Below are 27,599 nucleotides of genomic sequence, written 5' to 3' on the forward strand. Positions count from 1 at the left end.
ACAAAAGCAATATTTTTATTCAAGAAAAGGATCTGTTCTCTAGCCATGAGCCACAGCAAGTGCAATTTTGGGTAATACAAATACATTCCGATTGTAATTAGTACATGAAGTGAATTTGAAAAATAGCTTTTAGGTGCATTTTCTGCGTCTCTTTGCCTTCTATGTTATTTACTTCTTCTAGTTGACATTGTTTTCCTAATACGTAACAGTACAGTATTTCCCGAACACTGCGATTGCAATTCATAGAACAAAAGAACAATGCCTCTAAGAATTCCATTTCATGTTATTGTCGTTCTGCTGTGACGTACTGACCTATTCCTGGAAATGTAATGCGCAGTTCTTGAAATTCCTTTGACCCATACGTGTCAGGAGAGTATATAATTGCGGTACTATTCATTCTGAAGTCATATCGAGTCCAATCGAAGGTGCTGCTTACTGGTTCCACAATGACACGTAAGCATGATTTTTCTATTTCTTGGTCTCTTTGAACATTTGCAGGTGAAGGGTGTGCCGGCATATTGAATGGATGTTGTCAATTGATATTGGAACTACCAGTTGAAACTGTCAAGATTCTTATATTCGCTTACTTCTTTGCTTTAGCTGAAACTCCTACAACTACATGGCGTCTAATCTAAAGCCGTCCATACACGATTCAATAATTGGTGAGTCTCCTCGATGGCGTAGTGATAGCGTCGTCGTCTTGTAATCAAGGAGCCCCGGGTTCGATACCCGGTGGAGGCACATAGTGGTTCGGATCCAACTTTAAACCGTAGGTCCAGTTCCGATTAGCCTTACTGTGCATAACTGGACTTAAAACATTTACTCACCTAGTAAATGTTCCACATGGCATGTTAATCAGCGTTGCATGTAACCCTGATTTTGTAAAAAAATATATTATAATTTATTTCTGTCCTTTCTTGCAGGAAGTCTCATGGCGCTCATCCTCATTTGCCTGGTGGCAAGCCAGGGCACCGATTCAAAGAATGTCTGGAAGTAAGTTGTTTATCTAACTCTTTTTCGATCTGTCTAAAGCCGTCCTTACACAATTCAATTGTCATTGAAACCGAGCATTCGTGACCCAACAATATCAACATTTTGAAAGCCGTTGAACATCGTTCACATTGGAAATCTCGAAAGGTCTGAATTTGTACAGTCACGGACACTTCTGGGTCGTAACGACCCTACTGAAGAAGCACTGAAGCAAGCCCTCGATGTCTGACCACCAAGCGCCTTGTGAGTAGACAACCCAACCAACTTTGCAATTCTGCGGCTTGTATACAGGTCATGGGTATACATCTCTGTAAATTGAGCAGTGATGCCAAAGAGAAATACGAGATGAAGATTGTCGGAAGTATTGTCTCGTGTTCTCGACATGGAATAATATTCGGTCCACGTTTTGTTCCTTTATTTAATGTTGTTTGGGAACGAACCTGACGGACTGGGTTTATGTTTTCATTCCTTGCATTACAGTAAATTCTATATTTTACAATTATAGTAATGCTTTGAACGAAAATAATACATAGAACAACATCGACCACACGTGCACACCATCCTTCTAACACACATGCACGTGAAAACAAACACACAAAGCTAAGTTTTAACTTCCAAGTGAATGTCCAAATAAAAGTAAATGGAGATGCATGATGTGCAAAACATGGGATTTTTCACAGAAAGAATGCATCTATTTTTGACATAGCGTACGTGGTTTCTATTAATAGACAATGAAACAATTATGAGAGAAATTAAGATGCGTTTTCTTCTTCAGGTGTTGAGGAAGGAAACAGACTGACTGAAAAAAATTGAATGTAGTGTTATTGATAGAGAGTTGGTTAGCGAACAGAGCTTTCTTTCATTAGCGAGAGGTAGGTTCGATTCCCACCAAGGACAATTTTTTAAAATTATTTTCTATTAGTGAAGAAGTATATTATACAGTATTGTTTTCAAGGCATTTTGACGAATTTAATTTGTACTTTCATTCTTCTAATGGAATCTCTATCACAAGGGGATATAGAAGGATATCTTCTCAATGGTTCCATATCTACGATTCTCCAGTCCCTTCCAGCCACTTGTCTTATTTATTTACTTTCTTCATATCAACTCACGAAATACCATGAACCTAACGAGATCACACAGATATAGTTAGATCCAGAAACACACCTCACATCGAAGGTTCCAGGCTCAAGTTCTGGCTTTTTGGCGAGGGTGATTATTCCTGTGTGTCTATTTATCATCTTCGTCTAAAAACATTCCTCATTATTGCCGTGATTAACCTAGGGAGAGACCAAAGCGACTCAAATAACAAAAGTACAGAAAATGCAAGACACACCTGCCTAGGCATGTTATACCTTGGGAATTTGCAATCTGAAAATAAACTTTCGTTTGAGTCGACTACTTGTAAAAAAGTTTCGTATTGTCTCGTTTGGAGTGTAGGTTATCGTGTCGGACTAGCATGCGGTCAACCTGAGTTCGAGCTCAGATGAAGGTAACTTTTTTTGTCTAATTTCATCCAACCTTATTTATAAAACTGAGGTTTCTTCAAAACCTTTTGAATTGCATGCCACTTCGTATGTTGGTAATCTGAAAGCAGCAAAGATGAAAATTTGATGTTCCGAAGCGACGATGTATTTGTGTATGTGTTGAAAAAACACAGTTATTTATTAGCGAAAAGCAGCCATGTTATCATTGAGATCGCTTCCTAGTTGTCAGTGCTAATATGGCAGTAGCTACATTCTGTCAACACACACCAACTTTCACATTCCCCGTAAAATGATTACCTTTCCACGTTTCAAATTCGTGAGTGCTGTCTAAATCAATACTTTGATACTTTCGTTTGCATGTTTGAATCCAAAGTAATACGAAATTTATTTTACCCAGCAAATGACATTGAAACCATTAATAACCGTTTGCAATGTGATATTGGTATCATATATTGAAAGAATAAAAATGGAGAATTTCACTTAAACCAACTCATAAATTATATTAAAATAAATGGATACCCGATGTGAAGATTAAGACGCACGATCAGAAAGCCTGAATGTTGCATTGAAAACTGCAGAAAACAGTGACTGACTATTGAACAGTGAAAGGTTTTTTTATGCTCCCAATGTGCTTTTAGTTATTACTATAAATAAGCAAGAGAGAAGAACACAGGTTGGTTTGATGAAGTAAATTGTAAACTAAAATTTTAATTAAAGAAACAAAACACGTTCACGATTTAAGTCATGGCATTCAATTTCAGGCACATTCCACCAACTGAAAGAATATTTTCAAAATTAATAATATTTGGATAACCGGCAAATCTAAACTTGACGTTGACCCCGTAATGCACTTGATAATCACAGAAATGTAATTTTACTTGAGCATGCCCTTAATTTTGTGTCTTGATTGTGGAAATAATACATTGCAAAGAGCAGTAGTATGTTTTAGAGAGTGTTTAGAATCTCTTGTGTACTGCATGAGAATACTGAAGTCATTTTTAGTTTCCTAATCAAATAAAAAATATTAATTGTAATCTTTAAAAAAGAAAGCCTTTGTTTCTTTGCAGCTGTTCGTGACAGAAATTCAATTGCAAAACAAATTCAATTAACAAATAGTTCTCTTACATATTTGTGGTATGTGCTCGTATGCTTTATACAGGATGAGGAAGGAAGAAGATATAAAAGATAGAAAATTACTAATCTTGGGTAGGCTGTCCTGCTTTTGTCAGAAAATCTGATCAGCATACTGAACCAAGTCATCACGTGAGATACGACTTCAATAATATGATCCGATTCTGTGGCCAAATAACTCCAAAAAAGGCAATAAAATTGTCAATGTGAGAAGACAGAGAAATAATTGCCTCCTATGTTACATTATACTCTGTATGTCTAGTGTGGTTTAGCTGTCCCAAAATAGTAAGCTGAAGACAAACGTCTGTCGGTTGTAACGCGTGGAATGTTTTGTTCCAGATTACAAATCACACAAAATACCTTCGTGTGCATTTCTGCACATCTCTGCACTTCAATCCGTGAATATGAGAGTGATGTTAGTACGCTCTCGACATCTCGGAAGCCTATCCGGAAATCACGTGGTTGATATCCTGAGAAAACCTCTTGATCATTCGCAGCCTGGAAAACTTCAAGAATTAGTGTGATGTATTTTCTCTGTACTATAAATGTAATCCGAGACACAAGGGTAACTTCATAATCGTAATAACATAAAACAATTTCATACAATATCATTTCTACTGATACATAAATGCGTTTTCATTTTGTTTATCTAAACTACCATTCAAGATAAACAGTCAATAGTATACTTTGTGATTGTTTGTCGAATATAAATTATTATAACATCACTCACTGCTGTATTCTTGTTTGTATGATTGCGATAAAATAATTGCAGACAAGAATGTTCCACCGCTCCTTCTTTCCTTTCCCTTCTTTCTTTTCTTTTAGGCGCTTTGAATTAGTCGACAGTCTGTCTTGAAAGGGTTTATTTAGAACCGTTCCTAATTGGAAATTCTTGGACTTTAAACATGTTAACTGAAGATTTTGGATTTCCCAAGGAAGGTGAAGGTGTCAATTGTGATAGCTATGCATTTATTAGATGGACAGAGTTTGTTTTACAGGGCCAAAAGCTCAATAAAGTTGACTTTCAAGTTGAATTTAGGCTGCAGACAACCATACAGACCATACAGACAACATACAGTTACTATTATTCTTTGCGTTGTGACGTAACTATAACGTCATTGTGTTTATTGTTCACCGAGGATTTCAAGCATCAGGCCGAATTTCGTCTTAATCCGGCCCTGGGTATGGGTGTTCTTTGTGAGTGTCCATTCATCAATCCTCATCGTCGCCAGGGTTGTTAAAGGTCCAGGAATTTTAAATAAATTCAATTCTGGTCCAGGAGAGAAAATCAGCAAGTGTAAATGGGTTCTGGACCGTAAGGAATCTTTTTATCTGTAAAGTATTTCAATTTGGTCCAGGAACCTTTTTTTCGATCAATTTAAATACCGTCCAGGAACCTATTTTCCGGGTCAATTTAAATACGGTCTAGGAACATTTTTTCGGGATCAGTTTAGGTAGAGTCCAAACTTTGTATTAAAAAGTTTCCTGATGTTTTCGAACTGCCATTTCGTACTGTTGAACAAATTAAAGCCAAGTATCCCGTCCAATTTAATGTCTGGTCAGCTAAACGACTCCCATCATTGCTTTCCTGGTTCTCTAGATAATTGTACGCTAATTAACATTCAAATCGAGTTCCAACTATCATCAAAGAGCTGGGGCGGTAACATAAAAAATCAGGCCTGGAGCCCCTACCCTCAAAGACTTCTGCACTAAAAAGGCTAGTCGAGAACTTACTTTGTTAGAACGGCTGTTTTAAATAGTTCAGTGTTTTCACCTATTGAAGATTTTTACACCTTATATTGTTGTTTCAAGGTCTATGGAGTCGACTTGCACTTGCGCCATCTTCAGTGAAAGTCAGGTAGACAATCGGAACAGACCGGAAGGCCAACCTTTGATTTCAACGACCATCAACTACAAGACCCCATGCAGCATCTTGAATATTACCAATTGCACTAAAGTCTGTTTGAATGAGGTAAGCATTCTTTTGTGGAAGGTTTTGAAGTAACTACTCTAAGATTGAAATAGTGATTTTAACCCTTTATCAGGGCTAAGTCATTTATATATGAGCTAGAAATATATATGTTTGAATGATAAATTAGTCTTTTCAGTTAAATTAACGACTTTAGTACTTTCTGACGAAAGTCTGTAGCTATAGTCCAATGGGACATCAAGCGTAGCAAGAGAATTCTTCTGTGTAAATCAAACGTTCGACTGAGGAGATATGAAGTTTCAAAAAGTAACCATGTACAATGATGGTATAGAACATGTGTCACATCTGGCTATCTTGAAGATTGACACACAAAAATTATAGATCACTTCATATTGTATGTATGTTGCAGTTCTTTTCAAAATTTCATGCCTGTTTTGTCAGTGGCGGCTGGTGGCTCTGAATTAGGCGAAGAGCTAGTGTGTGTTTCATTAGAAACCCCATTTTCTAATAAGTACCAGGTAGTTATAATTAAACTGACGGTGTTCAGAGTGGTACAGCACGGGCTGTAATGAGCGTAGGAGTCTGAAACCTCGTAGATATGCTAATGAAGTAATGCAAAAAAAAAAAAGTTCCAATTATCGCCACCAGGTTAAAATATGGCGCTGCAAGCAGTCAGTACGTGGAATTTTCCGTAACTCTGACGTCAGTATGTTATTCCGACGTCGGTGGCATTGCCTAACCGTTGTGTGAGCACCTCGGTTGTTGTTGGTGACGCTTGTTGATGATTACATTTGTGATGTGGATGTTCGTTGAAAATTAAAAGGTTGAATTTTTCCGTGTAAAACGCAATGGCTATTGCGAAGAGAGGCCGTGCACTGCTAGTGAAGTTGTTTTACCAGAATGGAAGCAATGGCAATACTGCATTGCGGGAATATCGCCGACAGAAAGGGCTGAAAAGAGGACCCATGTCAATATTAATGGGCCGAAGAACATGATGAAGAAATTTGAGAAAACAGGTGAATTGATGTCACACCAGGGAGAGGAAGTTGTGGAAGTTGTGGACAAGGTAGCTGTAGCTGACCGTGCATCACATGCCTCAACTTCTGCAACCAGTGCTAGAGCTGTGACACGTGAATTGTCTCTCCCCTGGTCAACAGTTCGCAAGGTTTTGCGGTGCATTTTACACTGCTATCCCTACAAGATTCATACTGTGCACCAATTGAAACCCCAAGATATTCCACAACGCCGTGAGTTTGCCCATCGGTTTTTGGCACGCATGGAAGTGGATGCCATGTGGCCGGGGAATATTATGTGAACTGACGAGGCGCATTTTACTCTGGACGGTGCAGTGAATACACAGAACTGTAGCATATGGGGTTCCACTCATCCACATGTTGTGCAGAAACAACCATTGCACTCAGTTTACGTAACTGTTTGGTGTGGGTTCACTAGCTCCTTCATTCTTGGTCCGTTTTTCTTTGAGGAGATGACACCTCGAGGGCCTGTTAGGTGTACAGTGACATCTGAACGTTATGGGGACCTCTTTGTGCAACACGTGATTCCAGCTTTGCAAGAACGGAATTGTCACCACACTACCATTTTCATGCAAGATGGAGCAACACCACATGTCGCTCGTGAAAGATTTGCTGCGAGAAACCTTCACTAATGACCGCATCATCTCTAGGCAATTTCCAGATGCGTGGCTTTCCAGATCCCCCGACCTAAATTCATGTGACTTCTGGTTGTGGGGATATTTAAAAGATCGTGTATCCGGTCTCTGAAGACTAGCATACAACGACATGTCTCTCAGATTTCAGCAGACATGCTGCGAGCAACTGTCGACCATGCCGTGTTACGGATGCAGCATGTTGCTGAGTTGGGAGGTCATATTGAACAGTTTTTGGTAACCATAGTTCCTAATAAACGCGCCAGAATTTCTGTTATCGTGTGTTTGATCTTTCCTGCCCTTTTCCTGTACCCATTTCACGTTTTGACTGCTTACAGCGCCAAATTTTAACCTGGTGGCGAGAATTGGAACCTTTTTTTTTTCATAATTCGCGAGCGAATTACTTCATTAGCATATCTACGAAGTTTCAGACTCCTACGCTCATTACAGCCCGTGCTGTACCACTCTGAACATCGTCAGTTTAATTATAACCACCCGGTATGTATAGCTACTGATCTAATTTTCGCTATTACCTCATTTCGTCCTACTAGCTCTTCACCTAATTCAGAGCCACCAGCCGCCGCTTGGTTTTCTTTCGCTTTTGGCTAATAGCGACGACGAGGATGAGTGATGATTTGATGAAATTGATGAAGGGACATTCAAATGAACACCCCTGCCCAGGACGGAAATATAACCTGGATCTTTTGGTGGAGAGATCGAAGGTCGATGTGACTTAATCACTACGTTTTGTTTATTGTTAGGTATAATCAGTGTTTTATATGTGAAGAAAGATTCCGGTACTCTTCATAAGTAGCTATACTGACTCAAAACGATGATTTAAAGATAAGAGCTACTGAAAATACTGAGGCATATCTATTTCGAAATTACAATTATTAGTATTATTCTCACTTATGAAAAAAGCTGCTGGTACAGGAAGAAACACTCGCTATAACAACCCAGCCAATGATGATAGTAACCAGGGGTTGTCAAGGGTTGTCGAAATATATTTTAAGGGGTGTTCAAATGCAAATTTAATGGAGAAAGTACTTCAAATTAAGCCTTTGAAAAAATCTAGGTACTTTCCATGAAAAATCTGCCGATTGTATATTAGTAATGAGTGGATAAATAAATGATATCAATGTTACACCAGAAGGTTGTAAATAATTTTATTGAATTTTTCGTTCCAGGAAGGCGTGGCCCTGTTTGAAAAGGAACAGACGGAAGCATGTGCCAGTATGAATGGAACCGAAAAAGAATCCTTGGTAAATAATTAGTTTTCAAATTTACAATGATTTCTAAAGCCTGAATCACACGGAACTGGATATCCAGTAGGAATGCTCTAGTTGACGCTGGACTGGCTATCCCTTTGCTAGTTTTCGCCTCACACGGTACTTGTAATACGGTACTTGCCGATAGTCTTTCGTTCCCATAATGGCGGCCGCGCGAGATATAAACAACGTATCACTTCAAATTTTTAAAATACGATAACTATTCAACCGAGAGGAATATCGCTTCGTTTTAAATGGTTTTAGGTGGAGAAGAACGGCGCTGATAAAATACATACTTTACAACGTTAACTATACACGTATGGAAGAATATTTTAGCTCTTTCAATTGGAAACATGCCTTTCGTGCTGTATGCACTCGGAAACCACAGACAAAAAAGGTTACTTTGCAAACTCACAGATTATCTTCACATGGCCAAACTTTGCTCTGATTGTCTGTTCCACAGAATCTAGTCGATAAAGTTAGTAGGAATTAGAACATGTCCTATTCCTCAAAACCAGTCAAGCAGTCAGCCAGGCGGCCATGCTTTCTACCTAGAGAGTCAGTTCATCGCCAACTAGGGCATTCCAACTAGAAATCCAGTTCCGTGTGATAGGGGCTTAACATTACGTTTTGGTAAACTAACTGAAAGTATCAAATGACACCAAATTGATTTTTATAGATACATTTAACTACGGAGAGATTGTTGCGTATAAATTGATTTGCATTCACTAATTGCTATTGATAAATATTTTTATAATTCGTTTCCATATTCTCAATGTTCGTGAATAGTAATGAACAAAAAGATGCAGAAAAACACCATAAAATAACTTAATTCAATTCAAACCAAATTACTCAATGTGTTTCCAGATCTTTACTTAAAAATATCACCTTAAGAATTTCACTTATTAGGTACGAATGTAGCTCTGCCATGAAAAATGCATGAAGTTATTACTATTTTATTACAATGTTATGTTCATTTTAAAATAAATAACTGGCTTGATATCAAGGATGTATTTAGGGGGGTCCAGGTGGTCGTAGCCTCCCCAAAAGACTTACTAAGCACTAATGTAAAGAAAATGGAATAGTTTATTATTTGTTGTTTAATCGCTGGTTATTTTTTTCCTCTGATCGTATTGGAAGGTAAGGATTATGTTGACAGTGCGCCATTGAATTGACACTATCTAAAAATATTTACGCACATTGCTTCTTTTAATTTTGTGCGTAATATATTAATCAAGAACTTAACTTTTCATTAACTGGACATAACATCCCTTTCCATTTCCTTATATATTTTATTTCATTTTCTCATATAAAGTTTGGCGATGTAAGCGAGATAATGAATATGTGTTTTTATATATACACAGAGTGAACCAAAAGTAAGTGGACAATAGGTGGTGAAGCATCTTTCAAATTATCCGGTCATATTAACAGACATAATCAGTGGCGCAAGAATGTTTTTCATTTGGGGGGTACAAAATTCAGCCTCCCATATATATATATATATACATACTACTTCACAGGTGCGTATACTTAGCAGGTACATATCTAGAAATACATTTCGGGGAGTCCAACTAAGTGTCGCAATAATAATAATAATAATAATAATAATAATAATAATAATAATAATAATAATAGTAATAATAATAATAATAAGGATACTTATATTTAATTAAATTAATATATTAATTAATTAAATATGTTCATTAATTAATATTGTATTGTTATTATTACATGAATAAGTAAAAAATAGTAAAAGAAAATTTGGGGTTACAATGTACCCCAGTTCCTGCGCCACTGGGCATAATTGTGTTTACTGGTATAGTGAGAACATGCATTTAACATTAAAGCAACACTGCTGTCACTGTTTGGGGTGGTATTTCAAGTTCTGGTGTTTTAGGACCAATAAATGTTATCATTTATTGTCCACCTATTTTTGGCTCACTCTGTATATTTGTTCCTGTACTGTCTTTATACTTATTAACGTAATAATAAAAATACAATATTAATTAAGATACATATTTTAATTAATATTATTTTAAAATTTAGTTTATTATAATTATACTATAATTATTTTAATTTAAACGTTTATATTATTTTTAATATTTCTGAGACACATGGTTCGGATCCTCTCCGGACTCTTTTTAATTCGAACTATGTTTATTCTCCTTGAAATCATCTCATACATGTTCTTGTTAATTCGAATTTTGGATAATTTGAACTTTTTCGTGTCTTTTTGGAGTTCAAATTGAAAAAATCTAGATATGTGCCAGCTAGATATATTTGTAATTTCTTTATTATATGCAAGAAAGTTTTAATAACTTTACAACTATATTATAAAGTAATGATAATGTGTTTCTTATTAGTTTTGGCAGGGCATGCTGTTTAAAAATTATTGTAGATTGGGTTGGCAATACCTTGGCAAGTCAGAAAGCATCGACTTTTGCTGCGAAAATCAGACGCTTGCTCTCTGTGATCCTGAACCAGAGAAGGAGCTACAAGTTCCTACGTATTTCCTGCACTTTCCAGAAACGTAGGTTCGTTTGTATATCGAACATTCGCTGAACCGCTATTTTGTTCGTGTATGGTAATTTTATAATCCAATATTATTGATTCTACCTATGTGTTGTATTTTTTGCAAGAAATAAAAAATAAACTTTGTTATTCCAATTATAGTTTAATTGTAATCGTACATAATAATATCACAGGAATAAGATTTTCAAAGATGGTAAAGTATTAATAACATGTAATCAATTCTATTTTCATATTACGTAGATGAAAGACGTGAAAATGTTTATATCTTCACTCATACAGGGTGTAGCTATACCACACCGTGAAGAATTTCATAGATCCAAGAAAACATCATTATGAACAACCTCTCATATTAACATATTGCTCGGTCCGGTCTCGTTTCCAGGGGGAAGTTGCCACTAGGCCATCCTAGGCTGTTGTCTAGGAGTCCCAAGTCCAGGGAGTCCGAAAACAAAAAGAGGCGCTGAAGCGGCAGATGTGACTAACACCAGCGACAAATAAAGGTCCTTAATATTGTGATAATAGCAAAATAAGACAACATGGCAAGTCCTTTCACTTTCTTATTCCATGATAGAAGGTAGAAGGAAGGAGTTTCTAGCGTCTGAATAACTTCTTACATCAACAGAACCATATTTTCAGAGGTCAAGCAACAGTGCTCTAATGCAAGGAATTGTTCCTCGAAGAAACGAATGTAAATATTTTGAATGCTAATAATTAAATTTCAAGTGGAGGAAAATTGGGGTTTAATGAATGAATTGTTGTTTTGTGTCCACTTTATGCACAGAAAGGCTAATCCGGACTGGACCTACAGTTTAAAGTGGGATATGAACCACTGTGCTATGTGCCTCCACCGGGTATCGAAACCGGGACCCCTTGATTACAAGGCAGCGACGTTACCACTATGCCATCGGGGAGGCCAATTGGAGGTTGAAATCAACATCCTTGTTTCTCAGTTCGCTGCCAGTGAGGTTACCGTAATATAGTGTCGGTTTCTTTTCCATTAGTGTGTGATCCTTTGACAAGGTGGAGCCTGGGCCACCGCAACATAATCCTCCTTGGCAACCTACATATAAAAATAGGTCCTGACGTGGACACCTGACGAAGTGGAGCCTGGGCCACTGATAATCCTCCCTGGCAACTGCATGTATACAGAGGTCCTTGTGACCGACAGACGAAGTGGAGCCTAGGCCACCGAGAATAATGCTGCAAGGCAACCATTTATAGACACCATATGATTTAACAGACTACACGCTACCCTGAAGACGGAGGCAGATTCAGCCTCCGAAACGGTGGTAATTTTTTTTTAAAATAACAGTGGTTAAAAATCCAAAACCAAGAATACATGTCTATATTTTAAAGCTTACAAGTTTATTAACACAGAGTATGCAATTAATGGAAGTGAAATACCATGATAACAAAACTGTAAATAATAATAATAATAATAATAACAATAATGTCGGCAGGGTCCAAAACAAAGTATAGCCCGGGATCCCAAATTTAATAAATCCAGCTGGTCGTTTCACCGTCAAGACTACTATGGATGATGATCCTATACCACTTTCAACCGATACCCATAACGATACCGGTTCTCACCGATACCGATACCGATGCTTGAAAACTGAAACGATTAGAACTTGTTCAAAATATTAATAAATATTAGTGGGTGAGTCAGTTATAAGCATCAGTTAACCAGAGTTTTGCTTTAAAATATTTAAAACTTACGTCAGAATTTAAAAATACCTGTTATATTTGAACAAAATATAGTTTTTTCCACATAATATTGGTACAAAATCAAGGGAAACTCGAATTTTGCATAACTTCCAGGATAATTAGACTCCACGAAAGTGTTGCACAGCATCTTTGCGGACCTCGTGAACGGTCAAAGTGCCGGATAAGTATCGGCTGGTATCGGTAAATAAAATGTTACCGATACTTTCCGATACCGATACCCGTGGTATATTAGCATCGGTATCCACTCAGCCCTAGTCACGACTCTTCTTCGAGAAATCGCCTTTGCTATTCCGCAGGTATGCAACCATGAGGTACAGATTCACTGTTCCCCTGGCATTTATTTTTTGCCCGTCAGAATTTTAAAAAAAAATCTTTAATGCGCTACTGACCCTCGATAGAGGATACTGAAGTCAACACGGGAGGGTAGAGCCGGCCCCCGTGGCGGAGTGGTTAGCACATCGCGCTACGACGCCAGGGTTTCCGGGTTCGAATCTCAACCTGGGCATGGATGTTTGTGAGTGTCCATTCATCAATTTCATCATATCATTGCTCATCCCCATCTTCGCAAATTAGCCAAAAGCGGCGCAAGAAGCGAAGTAAAGTAAAGCAAATCAATCAAGTTTATCCTCCTGGAGATATAATTATTTCTTCAGAAGCAATGTGTGCAACACATGCTTCTGAATATCATGAATTATTTGTTCAAAGCATGATCATGAAAAATTCGTAGTATTCGACAAGCGAAAAACAGTTTCCCCGTTGTATATCCTCGTGCTGCGACGCCAGGGGTCCCGGGTTCAAATCCAGGCCTGACCATCGATGTTCTTTGTGAGTGTCCCTTCACCAACTTCATCATCATCACTCGTCCTCATCTTATCGATTAGCCAAGACTGATAGAAAAAGCAAAGTAAAATAAATGAAACCAATCAATCAAAACGAAAGTATATAAGTAACGGTAAAACTTTATTCCGAAAGCTCCCTTTGCCCAGGCCGGGTTCGAATCCCGGCCTTGGCATGGGCATTCTTTGTGAGTGTCCCTTCATCATATCATCACTCATCCGCATCTTCTCCATTATCCAAAGCTGGAAAAAAGAGAAGTAAAATCAAAAAAATCAATCAATCAACGGAAGCTCCCTTAGTGTTCTGATTCTCCATGAGTGGGTTTGTACCAATAAATTGATCGATTGATTTTGTTTCGAAATTGAGTTTTTCGAAAAATTGATATTGAAATTGATGGAGGGACACTCACAAAGGAAACATATGCCCAGGCTGGGATTCGAACCCAAGGCCCCTGGAGTCGTAGCGCGCTGTGCAAACCATTCCGCCACAGAGGTCGGCTTCTACCAATGGAATCAAAATGATTGTGTACAGACATTTTCCTGCTGTTTCTCCTGGTTCCGCAGCCAAGTGACCAGAGGCTGACGGCAATGTGCAGAGAGGTGTTTGACTGTTCCTCCCATGAGCAGGAGAGCTAGCGAAAGTTCGTGAGTAGCTCTAATTGAACACAAATACAAGATGGAACTTCTGAGAGAGCCGGGTCAGAAGAAGGAAGGGTTGTCGGGATCAGGGGTGGGGTATTTGCCTCTATCTTCGGTCGGCTCCTGAAAAACTGAGAAGGTAACAGCTCCTACTTTGTATTGTCTACAAATAAAATTTTGAGAAAGATGATTGCACATCTTTCGTTCCTGCAAGCAAAAACAAGTAGTACATCACACAGAGACACAAGAGCAGGTTCACGAAAACAAAATTAAGTACAAATCTATCCCCTTGGAAATTCGCTGTACAAAATGATGCCGTCAATTTTTACAACCAGTGCTTCTTCCTCTGGCGGTACGCAACGGTACGCCGTACCGGCACCTTTTTATCGGTGAGAATAATAACTAATAACGCGTTATTTTAACAAAACAATGTGCGTGAACACGCGTGCACGTGAGTACACAATCATTTATGAACACACTACACTATTTTGAGTACTACTATGTCTTAAGAAAATGTTCCAAAGGGGTGTCAAAATCGACATCACGTTTACATATCATCATAAGAATGAAACGTTTTCAGGGAGATAAGAAAAAGAGTTGTAGAAAATTAAAGAAGCCATCCAGGTGTGAAATGGAAAGAAGAAGGGAAACATAAGTGAGAGACAGAAAAAGAAAGAAATAAAGAAGCGAGACAATGTACTAGACTAGCAGAGAGAGAGAGAAAGAGAGAGAGAAAGAGAGAGAGAGAGAGAGAGAGAGAGAGAGAAAGATAGATAAGGGTAATAAATAGATAAGCCAGAGAGGAATAGAGGCAGAGAGAAGATAGAAAAGCGAGAGAGAAAGAGAAGAGAAATTTAAAAAATAACAAGCAGAAAGAGAGAGTTAAGGGACGCCTATGGGTTCTTTTCATGAACACAATAACAAACCAAGTTGAAGAGTACCGGAACCTTTCTTCCCAGACAAAAGCAACGTATACAACCATCCAACTACCGTAAAAATTACCATGGCAGTTTTTAAAGTATTAACTGACATTACAGAGTTACCCTAATTAATTATAATTTTAATGATTCAGTTTTAAAAATGAGTGCACGCAACTCTAATTTAAAAACATTATTTATCTTTATATTTGATAAAATATTCAAACTTAAAATTTAAAAAAACGATTGTTTGTTATTTAACAGGGAGACTGAAATTTTAACGGTAGAATATTTTAATTTTTTTCTGTAAGAGTGAAGATGCTGCCAACTTCAATTCTAGAAAGTCATTGCCCAATATACACCAATCACCTCACACCAGAACTGGCTTGTACCGAAAGAGTCATAACTTATCTGTTCTTTTCAATCTCCGAAAGAACTTTTTGTCACTGCATTGAATGAAAATTCAGTGGCCATCGGAGGATTCCATTGTGAAGAAGATAGGAGTGCTTCGTGAAAATATGGTCAAAGTTTACTTGTCAATATAAGAACTTTTTCAAGGACGCCCAGACTATTAACTTCTTACAAATTATTTCTATAAAATCTGAAACAAAGTAACAGAGGGACACGTAATGTTAAACGAGTTGTGAACACGATATTATGGTAAGGAAAATTCGGGTACACTATAGACCAGTGGTTTTCAACCTTTTTCAGTCCGTGACCCACCTTGAAGGATATTACACTTCATGGGACCCATAAACATGGGGCGCCGGCAGAACTACTTGTAGGGGTGTGTATCCAGTTTATAATCATAGTTTTGCTAACATCGAGTAACTTAAGAAGCCCTCTTTACGCTTGCTTAAACAAATTAAAAATACTTCATTCTAGAAAAGTAAATATATAATTTAAAAACTAATTTACTCTAGTCTAACATCTAACTAAACACACATGCTGAACTTCAAAACATTTCTTTTACTAACCGAACTAACATAAATGTAGATTTTATACTACGTACGTACAACGCGGGTTGAAATTTAAATCGTTAAATCAATATATCTTAGTGATTGAAATGTAAGCTCGGATTTGTATGTAGTTACATATTCTATTCCTTTCTAGATACATATCTTGAACAGGAAAATGTCAACGAATTATATAACTGACATGATTTTGCATAAGTTTTATGTTACATATTTTTACATATTTGCCAGGATATTGTATATTTTACATATTTGATAATTTACTTTACATAAAACAACATACTTTTTGTATTTTTTCCCATGTTTTTGATCTCTGAAACATGATGAAGAAAATTTGTAGCTCATGTGATGTCATATTTTCTAATCAATGAGGTGCATAATGCTTACGGTCACCTAAAATTGACTGCCAAGTCGACAGACAGGCTGAAGACAAAAAAATAAAATAAATAAATGAAAATAAAAATAAAATAAAATAGGGGAACTGTCATTTATCGAATGATGCTAGAGTTTCTCCCCCCCACCATTCTGGTTATATAATTTTGTTTCGCTTTTAGGTTTAGGCAAAGCACCGAGAAACTTGGCATCGATGGATAAGAAAGCTAATACTTTCCTGTACGTAGCGAGTTACACAATATGTGCCCTTGTACAAAAAGTACAGAAGTAGCTATGTATTTTAATTCGATTGTTCTTACTGTAGATGCTTCTATTTACAATTATTTCTAAAGTTATGTACAGTCAACGGCAGAGATAATTGTAGGCAAATTGTCCAATTTCAACGAACTGAGAAGTGGAGAAAAATTGGATAATTCTTATAAATATGAAAATTACATTCATGTTTTTGGTGGTATAATCGCAGGTAGAATCAAAGATCTTACATGAAAGATTTTATCTCACTGTGAACTCAGCCAAAAGGCATTTCGCCCCGATCTAATACATTCTTCAATCCATTTTAAAATATTATTGAATGTTTCATGTTTTTTGATCAATGCATCAATTCTTGACGCTGAGACGATATTTTCTACAAATACCTCATCTTTCCTCTCGCCTCCTTTCTCTTCTCTCCTTGTCCTCTCCTTCTCCTTCTTCTCTCCCCTTCTTCTCCTCTGCTGTGTCATATCGCCTTCCCTCCTGTTCTCGCCTCTTGTCTCCATCCAATTTTCTCCACTCCTCTTATCTCCTCTCCTGTCTTAGATTTCCGACTCCACTGCACTCTTCTCCTCTTCTTTTCGTTCTTCTCATGTTCTCTCTTTCCTCTACTCTCAACTCCCCTCTTCTCGTCTCCTCCTCTGCTCTCAAACCTCCACTTCTCCTCTGTTCCCATCTATTTCCCTCTTTTCTTCTCCTCTTTGCGCCATTTTCTTCATCTCTCCTCGCATCTTTCTCCTCATTACTTCTCCTATCCAAATCTGTCCTATCTTTTCTTCCCTCCTTTACTTTTCCTCTTCCCCCTTCGCTCTCTCTTTTCTCCTCTCATTTGTTGTCCCTTTTCTTTTTCTCTCTCCTCTTTTCATTTGTATAGACTCATCAGCGATGAAATACTAGAAAATCGATTTTCTTTCTTTCAGAAAGTATTTCCTATTTGCGACAAATGTAATACTGATATTTTTTTAGAGTTTTATACAATAATCCTAATCCTATAGCGCTACAGCCCAATATTGGGTCCTGGCTTACCTACCGACTGCTGGCCTCCCTCCCACGCGGGCCACCAGGGGGGCGTGGAGATCTGCAGCCAGATTAGGGGGACGGGTGGTCGGCCCGACCAACCCCCAGCCGTTGTAGGACGTCGAGACCGGATTACGCTCACTCACTTGGAGCTCCCCAATTTCCTCACGATGGTGGGTTGCCACCGGCCCTATACACAGGCCAAAAATTCCCGGAGACTGAACCCGGGATCGAACCCATGCAGTCCCTTTATACAATAATACTTGGTTTTATTCCATTCGTGTATTTCATAAATATCTATTGTTCATATGGCAACCCTGATATTGTGCCTAACTCTAAACGCAACCCACCAGCGCCTTACGTAATTTGGGTTGCCTAGTTTAAAATGTCGGTGTCCTAAAACTTTTGAGAGACATTGTACAAAGAGCTCTCTTTCATATTTACATATTATACAATAATTGGCGATATGAAAAGTAATTAATAGTTGACAAAATTGGTTTCTTAAATATGTACACGTTGCTGTGCTCTTTTGAGTTCATAAATTTGATACAAATTTTAATTTGAACAACTTATGTCCTTAAAATTAAGTTGAATATGTTCAAATAAAATAAATATCTAGCAGAATTCTTGAAATTGCTTGGATACTAGATTGTTATTAATATTACATATTATTTGATGCTACATATGTAGCTACATATCCTTTTGATAATATATGTTTATTTACATATTTTATCAATTATTGTTACATATTTATGTACATATTTTGTACTTTGATATTACATAAAAATCCGGGGTCTTTTGAGATATAGTAAATACATTTTTGAACCCTACTTCGCGACCTACCAAATTCCCCATCGGGACCCAGCAGTGGGTCGCGCCCCACAGGTTGGGGAACGATGCTCTAGACACTTGAAATTTTGTGTTGAACATGACAATGTACGTACAACAATAAATTTCAAGTGTACGTACATATCAATATGCAGTGGAAATATTTTCCGCTCATGAACTTCGTGTTTTTGCGTCGAAAAATGGGGAAAAAGGTACAAAAATATGGTTAGTAATAAGTGGCGTGCTCGAGGGGATGAGAGGAGATTGATGGGGACCACATCCCCGGCAGTGTAGCTTATTGTTCAAGTTTTCCGCTTACCGCTTAAATGTGTATCTTGACGGATGATTTTTCACACTATCAGCATTTCTGTTTTAAAAAATCTGTATTTCCGACTATTCCGGTTATTTTATGCCACTTTTCTACCGCCTTGGTTAATCGCAGCGATGGGGATGAAGGATAATGAGGCAAAGGTGATACAACCATGTCTGATCCAGGGTTCGAACCTGTGATCTCTGGCTTCATAATGCGACCCGCTGACCACTATGCCAGGAGTCTACATGTTACTCAAGACAATCAGTAAGAATCTAAATTAGGTTGAACTTCATAGATTATATAAAAACGTGTAAATTACAGACAAACAAATTAAACAGGTATACCTGTTGTTAAAAGCTATGTAAGATAGCTACTACAAAAGTAGGACGTGAATTTTCTTCTGCTAGTTTGAAACGAATATTAGACCGAGAAGATGTACATTTTTGAACAGTTCAAAGCCATAACTAGAGATTTCATCGCCCAAAACGAAAATTGAATTCAGCACCACTGAATGTAATTAGCACACAAAATTAAATAAGTTGACGAAAATAAGAATGACAACAACTCCCAGCGATTTTTGGTTAAACATACAGAGATTAATCGTTAGGGTCACATAGATTCAATTTGAACAGTAAGTACAGTCAACATTAGACAATCTGTTCTATCAAAAGTCTTGAAAACAAACTTTAAAAATAAGCAATATAAATTTGTCTGTCTTAAAATCGACGTCCATTATCATACACAAGCATATACGTATATATAACGGATAATGTTATGTTTTGTTTACCTTACATGTTAGTTGTGATTGTCTTTAAGTTCGTGTCTAGCTTGCAGGTGACTATTTACAGGATGGTAAATGAAAAGTATCTAATCTATATCATTATTTATATTTGCATGGAAAAAATAATAAATAAAATTTATTTATCACTTGACAAGGCGGATACTATTTACAAATAAATACATATCATTAGGGATTTTATTGTTGCAACTACTAACATTTCTAAAAATGCCCTTCAGATGTAAATATGCATTCCCTCTAACCATATTTATACTACGAACGCACCATTATTTATTTATTTTTTTATTACAGACAATGGAATAAAAATATATATGTCGCAAGATAATTCCACGTCCATTTGCTGCTTCTTGGTATGAAATTGAAACAGGTTCCTCTTGATGCAGTATCTTCTTTACTTTCCTCCTTCCATGCAGAAAATCTATTACGAGTGAAGTTTTTTTCTAATACGTAGGATATGAACCGAGTACTCATGCGCTGATTTCTATCAAATATCTTCTTCCCTGCAGTTCGCAGTTATCCCGAAACATCGGTTGTCCAGTTGCGTTTGTGTATTATTCAAAGTTAACAACTTTTAATTGATCAGTTGCTAACAATTTGTTTGTTTTCCATTTTGTATTAGCATTGATATTTATCTTATTTGCGCAATACGTCTCATTGTTGATTTTATTTTCTGTACTCATTGAGTGTTTTAGATTTTCGATTTCATTATTCAGATTGTTTTGCTTGCATTAACTACATCAATCTTGCAACGCACACTCTCATTTAGTGCATTTGTTTAAAGTATGTGCACATACTCAGGTTAATTTGAATTAAATAATAATGACAAGCTCACATATGCATTCAGTTTATTATTTGGTACTACTTCTTCGACTAAAACGTACATTTTAATTGAATATATCAGTACATATATTAACCGTCAAAACATTTATGACTTCAGTTAAAAAAAATACTTTTTGGACTCCATAAAGGATAAAATGCCAACTAACAATAAATATACTTAGTAGTTGAGGAAAACACAATCACAATTATTTCTCTTACGGCAGGATTAGTGTCTATACATAAATCTGCAACGCATTTTATTTATTTAAATAAAAAGCAAATAAGATTAATGTACTTAATATTTAACTGTACGTAATCATATATGGAACGGAGTCACGAGATGTCAATGATAATTTAAGTTCATGTATTGAAATTTTGAATACTGAATATATTAATTGCAAGGTGGTTTTAGGTGAATTGGTTAATGATTTACATTACCGAAGTACATTTCAGTCAAACTCATTGTTTGCGACATTTAAACCATGGAATTGTAAACATGTACTGCGTCCTACATACTGGTCTATTATTTAACTGGTTGAGTCATTAAACCTTTCTTTCATTTTCCTAGAGAAAGGTCTTAGTCACCGTCTTTGTTATCCTGGAAATGATATCTAAGCAAAGGTACGCACATTCCAAATAGTGAAAAAACTAAGTTGTACAGCTTAGATTAGTCATGATTTGGAATGGCCGTACGTGCAAGTGTGTATATGTGTCACTCATTGTATTCTCTGTTTAAATTACTATTATTTTTCATTTATGTTAAATTCGTTCATGTTGAAAGTAAATGTAGTCTACATGCACGAAACGTGCCACAAACGATCCATAAACAAGTCCCCATTTGTCCCCAGGTGAGGTGACCTCGTCTCAATGGACCCTAAAATTTATCTTGGAAGTCGTAAATTGACAAGTATTAGGTATTTGTATTGTAGTTACTTTGCGTCGCTTTCTAGTTTTTATGGCTTAATCACGCATTGGGATGAATGATGATTAGATGAAATAGATTACTTTTCCCGGGCCAGGACTCAAATCTGTGATTTCTGGTGGTATGATCTTGAGACTATCACTTTATGTGCTCAGCTATCATGTGAGGGGCTATTATTGTGAGAATGCAAATTGTAGTTATTAGCTTGACATTAAAAAATAAATATTTGATGAAGGTTCATTTCATCTCAAATTAGAAACAAAGATTTCCTACAAAGGAAGAGTTGCAAGAGAGAAAGTGAAAGTACTATTTTTCCCTTATGACTTATAGAAAGAAAATACATTTCTGTACTGCTGTTTCAGCCATGTTCGCATGAATCCATTGGCATCAACTACACATGTTTAAAAGTCCGGAATATCTTTACAGAAGCATATGTTATATGCATAACCACTCAGCGGAACAGACATTATTTCAAAATTCTCCTATATCTTTCAACGTTAAAGTATTGCCTGGCTTTTCAGATTTGCAATGAAGATAATACAAGAAATGATAGTAAACTATTGCTGTTATTTATCTCAGAATATGCTACGTCTGTACATGTGAAAAAACTAAATAAAACCTGAAAAGTTATTTCACATTTGGATGCTTAGGTTCAAAGTGTATGCGAAAGAGATTCTTGCTTTCATATCAGATATTTATGAAAATAAACTCACCTCTTCTTTCAGATCACATGAGAAGAAACTACCAGTTCTTAAACACATACTTTTAACTTTAATTATGATGCAAACATGAAGCAAGTACTTAAATATGTGACAAGTATATCCACTAATTAATAATGTAATGGTATGAAACTCTCGTGACTCCGTGTGTGATTAATAACAAATTCAGCACATAAGAAACATTGAGAAAAGTACATACAAGTGACAACATTGAAACCACTTATTTTACCTATACATGAAACTGATATACTTCAACTTCACAATAAGATAAATATTAAAAGATCAAATTATGTATAATTTTGATGGTTTTGTACATGATTGTGCATTTAATTTATGCATATATTGTACAAATATATTGGGAAATCAGTTTTTTGCCACTTAATTCTTTTAAAGCAAAATTTCATTTTCGTCGAATACTTTGCATGTACTTTGCAAAATTTAATGAGCAATGTTTACGATGTTTACCTAAGGAAACAAGTTCAGCAATTATTATAACATAATGTTTACTTACGGGGAATTGGTAGCAAGTAATAACTTATCAGAGTGATTTATAGTGGGCGAAATGGAAACTATTTGAGTAATGTGTGTACAGTTAGCCGCACTGCTGCCATGTAATGTAGTGGCATTGCGTTGAAGATAAACTGAGTTTACAGGATTTTAAAGTGGCAAGACAGGGCTGGTTCTCTTGATCAGAGGTTAAAAATCATTAATGTATGCTAAGGACTGAGTCCAAGCCCTAGCATGAAGTATCTGAGATAAACCATCTGTGCACACCCAAATTTGAAGTTTTTAGTCCAATTGCACTCTAAATTCCAGCGTGATCCCTCTTTTCTTGAAGTGATAATCACATCCTGCTCTGTTGAAACATTTCTTTTTGAAAGAAGAACAAGAATACGCGCTTGCTACTGTGGAGAACATTGCAACATGTGGCTACATGTTGCAATGGTTGTGTAATTAAAGCCTACAGAAGTTAGTCATATAAACTAACGTTTAAACGTTACTACGTTGCTTCATGAATAAGTAATAGAATGATGTAAAAATAGTAAACCATATTCAAACTGTTGTCTATTGATTGATTGTTTATTTGGTTTACTTTGCTTCGCTTTTCTGTCACTTTTGACTAATCGCCAAGATGAGGATGAGTGACGATAAGATGAAATTGATGAAGGGACACTCCCATGCCCACGCTGGGATTCGAACCCTGGACCCCTTGTGTCGTAATGCACTGTGCGTGAAGTGTTGTCTAACAGTAAAGTAAAAAGTAAAGTAAGTGCTCCCCTGTGCTTTGCACCACGCAATGAAGGCGTATAGGGATAGGGCCCCAGACTTTCTTGATCTCTGCCGAGCTGGGGGTGATGTGATCAGCACCAAGCCCCTGGCCGCCTTTACCCCCCAGAGTTTCCTCCAGGTACTCACTTTATACGACGCCGGGTGGGCGTCGGTTGAAAAAGTTTTGGTTCTCCCCCGCCGGGATCCAACCCGGGTCTCTCGCATGGTAGTCAGATGCCCTAACGACTGAGCTACCGCGGATAACAGTGACTATTTTAATAGTGTAAAAAGAAGTGTAAAGAAAGGATTACATCAAATTCGCGTGCAAGAACCCACACCCTCAGTTGAAATTCACTGCTAGACTTATGAAGGCACAGCGTTGGTGTGATGGCAAAAGTAGTTGAAGATAGAGAGGAAAGGGGACAGGAAGAAGCACCTTGCCAGATTACCACCGGAAAAATACCAGCATCCTGTTATGATGTAGAGAAAGGATGAACACGAGGCAGAGACATCCAAAATTGTCAGAAATATCTCGCTAACAAGGAACTGACGTCAACAATATGCCTTGTCGCACACGAACCATCTATTTCGGCAAGCTTGTTTTAACTTCCTGATGGAATAATGTTTCGAAAGCTTTGTCCATGATATGCACGCACAGTTTCGTAGCTAGATATTTTGGTGCCCCCCCCCCCTTCTCAACACATCGCCACGAAAAGCTTGAAATTATGAAAACAGTGTTTCATTGACTTGATAGATAAATCAATTTAACTCTTTGAGAGGTGTATTCAGCAACACATATTGGAAAGTTTGAGATTAAAGTCGACATGGGAATAATGATTTTTTTTCATGTATATTTGCAAACCAATTTCTGAAGACAGATGTTTGGAATTATAACTTATGATATTGTAATATCGATATTACTTATTTACAATTGAAAGCATCTTTACGTTAAATACTACAATTTAAAGAAAACCAGAGTAAAAACTTTTAAGGAAGAAATTTGGCCGTTAATTGTGCTTTGAAAGTGTGTGAAATTGAGAGAAAGATTCAAGAATTAGTTTGTTTAAAATGTTTGTGCTTAAAATCTGTACAATAGCTTCCTCAAATTTTCAGTATTTAACCGAAGTATTTGCGATATTCTTGCTTTAATTGATGCATGTAATTTATTCTGAAATGCATTACTGCAGATGTTACTATTTTGTTTTACGAAATTCTTACTATAAATTTACATGTAAATTACTAGTATACCCGTTTCTTAAGAACTGGTTTTACTATCCTGTTACTGTGATTTCCTATAAAACAAAAAGCAAAAGTTTGGTAATAGATATCTATACTGTACAGCAAGGATCTGAAACATTGCTAGTTTCCATTAATATTACACAAGTGAAATTTATGAAAGACAAATGTGAATTCATAGCGTAGTGTAACTCAGAACTGCAGCATTCGATTTAACTTTCGATAAAATTCTGTTCAAAAAGCTGTAAGGATCAAAACTCAGAATTTGAATAATCATTCTGTCACGGAATTATTTTGCTACCAACTCTCATATGCGGATAAAGATTAACAATGTTAATAGAAACAATGTCTTTTGTAGTGAATTTTAGATACAAAATATTGATAGTAATCGGCAAACATCGTAGGGAGATGACATTATTAGAGCACAGCAACCTTTGTAAGACACTCTTCCAAAGTATGTACAACACTATAGTTAAAACAGAAATTTGTACATTCAAACTTATTTTTTAAACAATTTTGCAATACGTTTCCAAAGTACGTTGTATTTTGCTTCCTCATTTTGAAAGCCATAATATACTCACATTTTGTAAGTTCTACTATTATTGTTGTCAATAAGTCAACGCTGTAGTTAGTTTTACATATTAAATACAAATGGTTTAATATTATATGTACAAATATGGAAGGAAACTGCATTTTTTATTATTAAGCTAATTTATCCAACTGTTAATAATAAAAAAATTGAAATCCGTCATGGCATTAAACTCATTTGATATTCTGTGTCGTTATGTGTTTCCCTAACTTGTTTTTCACTTCATTACATTTGGCGCTAAATAAGCACTTACTGATTGTTTTTGCTGTTCTTATATATTTTATGTTCTACGCATACCAACTCGCAAATTATGCAAACATATTGACTGCAAAGTCGACATGACCTTCAAACATTGCATGTCAGAATTCTCACTGGATGGTTTATAGGAATGGCTTTTCTTGTTAACTACAAATAATTCACAAGAAACTGCACTTCCATTTATGTGCTATAAAATATGATCACATCGTTTAAATGACGTAATATAAAATTATGTTACAAGTACGTACGTGTAAGGGAAAGAAGTAGAAACAATTTTAGAAATAGAAAATATTGATATAAAATACATAGTGACAATGAATTTTAGTTTTAAAAGTTCAGACTATATTTGTTTCCGCAGAACAATTTTAAAACACTGAATTGTATATTTTCTAACAACAAATTTCCTCATAGATATCCAATGTCTGTCATTGAATTTTAAATTGGATCATATTTCCAATGTAAATTCACACTCTCTCTATATACGCTGTCTATAAGAATAAATCCTTTATGTGAAATGAAATTGCTGCATTTTTATTATGCTCCACTTTCACTTGTTGGTCTCAATGTAAATATCTCAATAACTTCGTCATGGCAAGGCATGTTACTTTGAACATATTTTTTAATGTTCTGTTTATAAGATCAGCATAAGAAATGCAACGAAAACTGATGAATATTTTACATTTATCCAGTAACATTTTATGCTATTACTTGTTCTTCTTTTGAAAGGTATTTTCTTTATTATACTTTTAGTAGCAGTACATTGTGACGAAATGAAAATAAGCTTTATAAATGTGTAGTCAAATACGGTAACATGTCCTTATTTCAATCCCTGTTTTCTCAGTTTTTCTGCAGTTCATGCAATGATGTATATAGTAATGCTTTCTTGTCCTCAGTGGACAGCAAAGCGATGCTTGAGATTTGTTTACATTGCCTTCAAAGTCCATAGTAAAGAAGGAAATCTTGTGATGTTTGTGCCCATAAACTGATTGAATACGATCCATCAGTACCTAAGAGCAATGTCATGGTATTTTAGCTTGCATTATCTTATTCTTCCCTTTAATCTTTCTCCGTGTATGCCTGCTGGGGTTTTCGTATAGCCCCACTTATACAGGGTGTTTCTAAAGGTCGTTTACAACGCTTGGGAGGTGATTCCTCACACGAAAACAAGCAAAAAGTCTAAGTTCCATTTTTACGACAGAGGCTTCGTTTCCGAGATAGGAGCCTCGCAAAAGGTGACAAAGTGAACGTCACACTTAACTGGGACGAATACTATCACAGATAGAGAGGCGGTTCCAAGGGAATCATAAAGGAATCGTATGTGCTCAGTCCGGAAGTCACTATGAAAAGTTCACTGCACGCATGCGCAATGGAGTCCTCAAAGGAATTGGGGATTTCCAGCAACAACAATGCATGGAAAAGGTATGTAACGCAGCAAGAAGGACCGTGACAATGAGAAATGCGTTCAAGACAACACATCCCGACCTCAAACATCAAAACATGACCACCGAACACAAAATCCGAAAAGTTGAGCACGGTTGCATACCCCAGTTACACGCGAGGAATGAACGAATCATGTCATGTGGCATACGAGAGACAGGAGGAGGGAAAGAAAAACACAATATCAGATGATTGCGACAACGTGTGTTTTTACACGCGACAACTACGTAATATCCCCCCCACACACACACACAACAAACAACAAATGCTACAATATCTTACGCACAGACAGTCCGTGTCACTGTACACCAACTGAAGATGTCACTTTCACCACACAAAGGGGGTGGGGAGCAATACCAAAAGTGTTCGCACGCGATCATTGTGACGTAAAAGAGACCAGTTTTGGAAGCGCTGCACAGGCAAGTCTGGCTCTCGTAGTCTACGTTTGACCTTCATGACTGCTGTTCCCGCGAGAGGAGCTCGAAGGGTTGGTTCTCTCCGGCAGTCGTCCCAATCGTGTTGCAGGTGCTGGGATATGATCAGCAGTTCGCTCTAGGTTGTCATACGCATTGAAGAGTACTAGTATGTTGCATTGAAAGAAGTTGACGTGGTGGAGTGGGCAAGTCAAGTATCGCAACAATTGGTCTGTG

The 27,599-nt window shown here is 36.8% G+C and overlaps 1 protein-coding gene across 1 annotated transcript; it reads left to right on the top strand.

Moving 5' to 3' along the window:
- Positions 1 to 348: 348 nt before the first annotated feature.
- LOC145980909 (uncharacterized) lies at positions 349 to 11,139 on the top strand. The gene is made up of 5 exons (XM_083113996.1): positions 349 to 453; positions 924 to 993; positions 5,421 to 5,580; positions 8,392 to 8,466; positions 10,836 to 11,139. Exons 1-5 carry the CDS (start codon positions 447 to 449, stop codon positions 11,004 to 11,006), a joined length of 483 nt encoding a protein of 160 aa, XP_082970122.1. The 5' UTR covers positions 349 to 446; the 3' UTR covers positions 11,007 to 11,139.
- Positions 11,140 to 27,599: the final 16,460 nt, after the last annotated feature.

The sequence above is a fragment of the Lepisma saccharinum genome, chromosome 2, assembly GCF_977018435.1.
Source record: "Lepisma saccharinum chromosome 2, izLepSacc3.1, whole genome shotgun sequence".
Lineage (NCBI taxonomy): Eukaryota > Metazoa > Arthropoda > Insecta > Zygentoma > Lepismatidae > Lepisma > Lepisma saccharinum.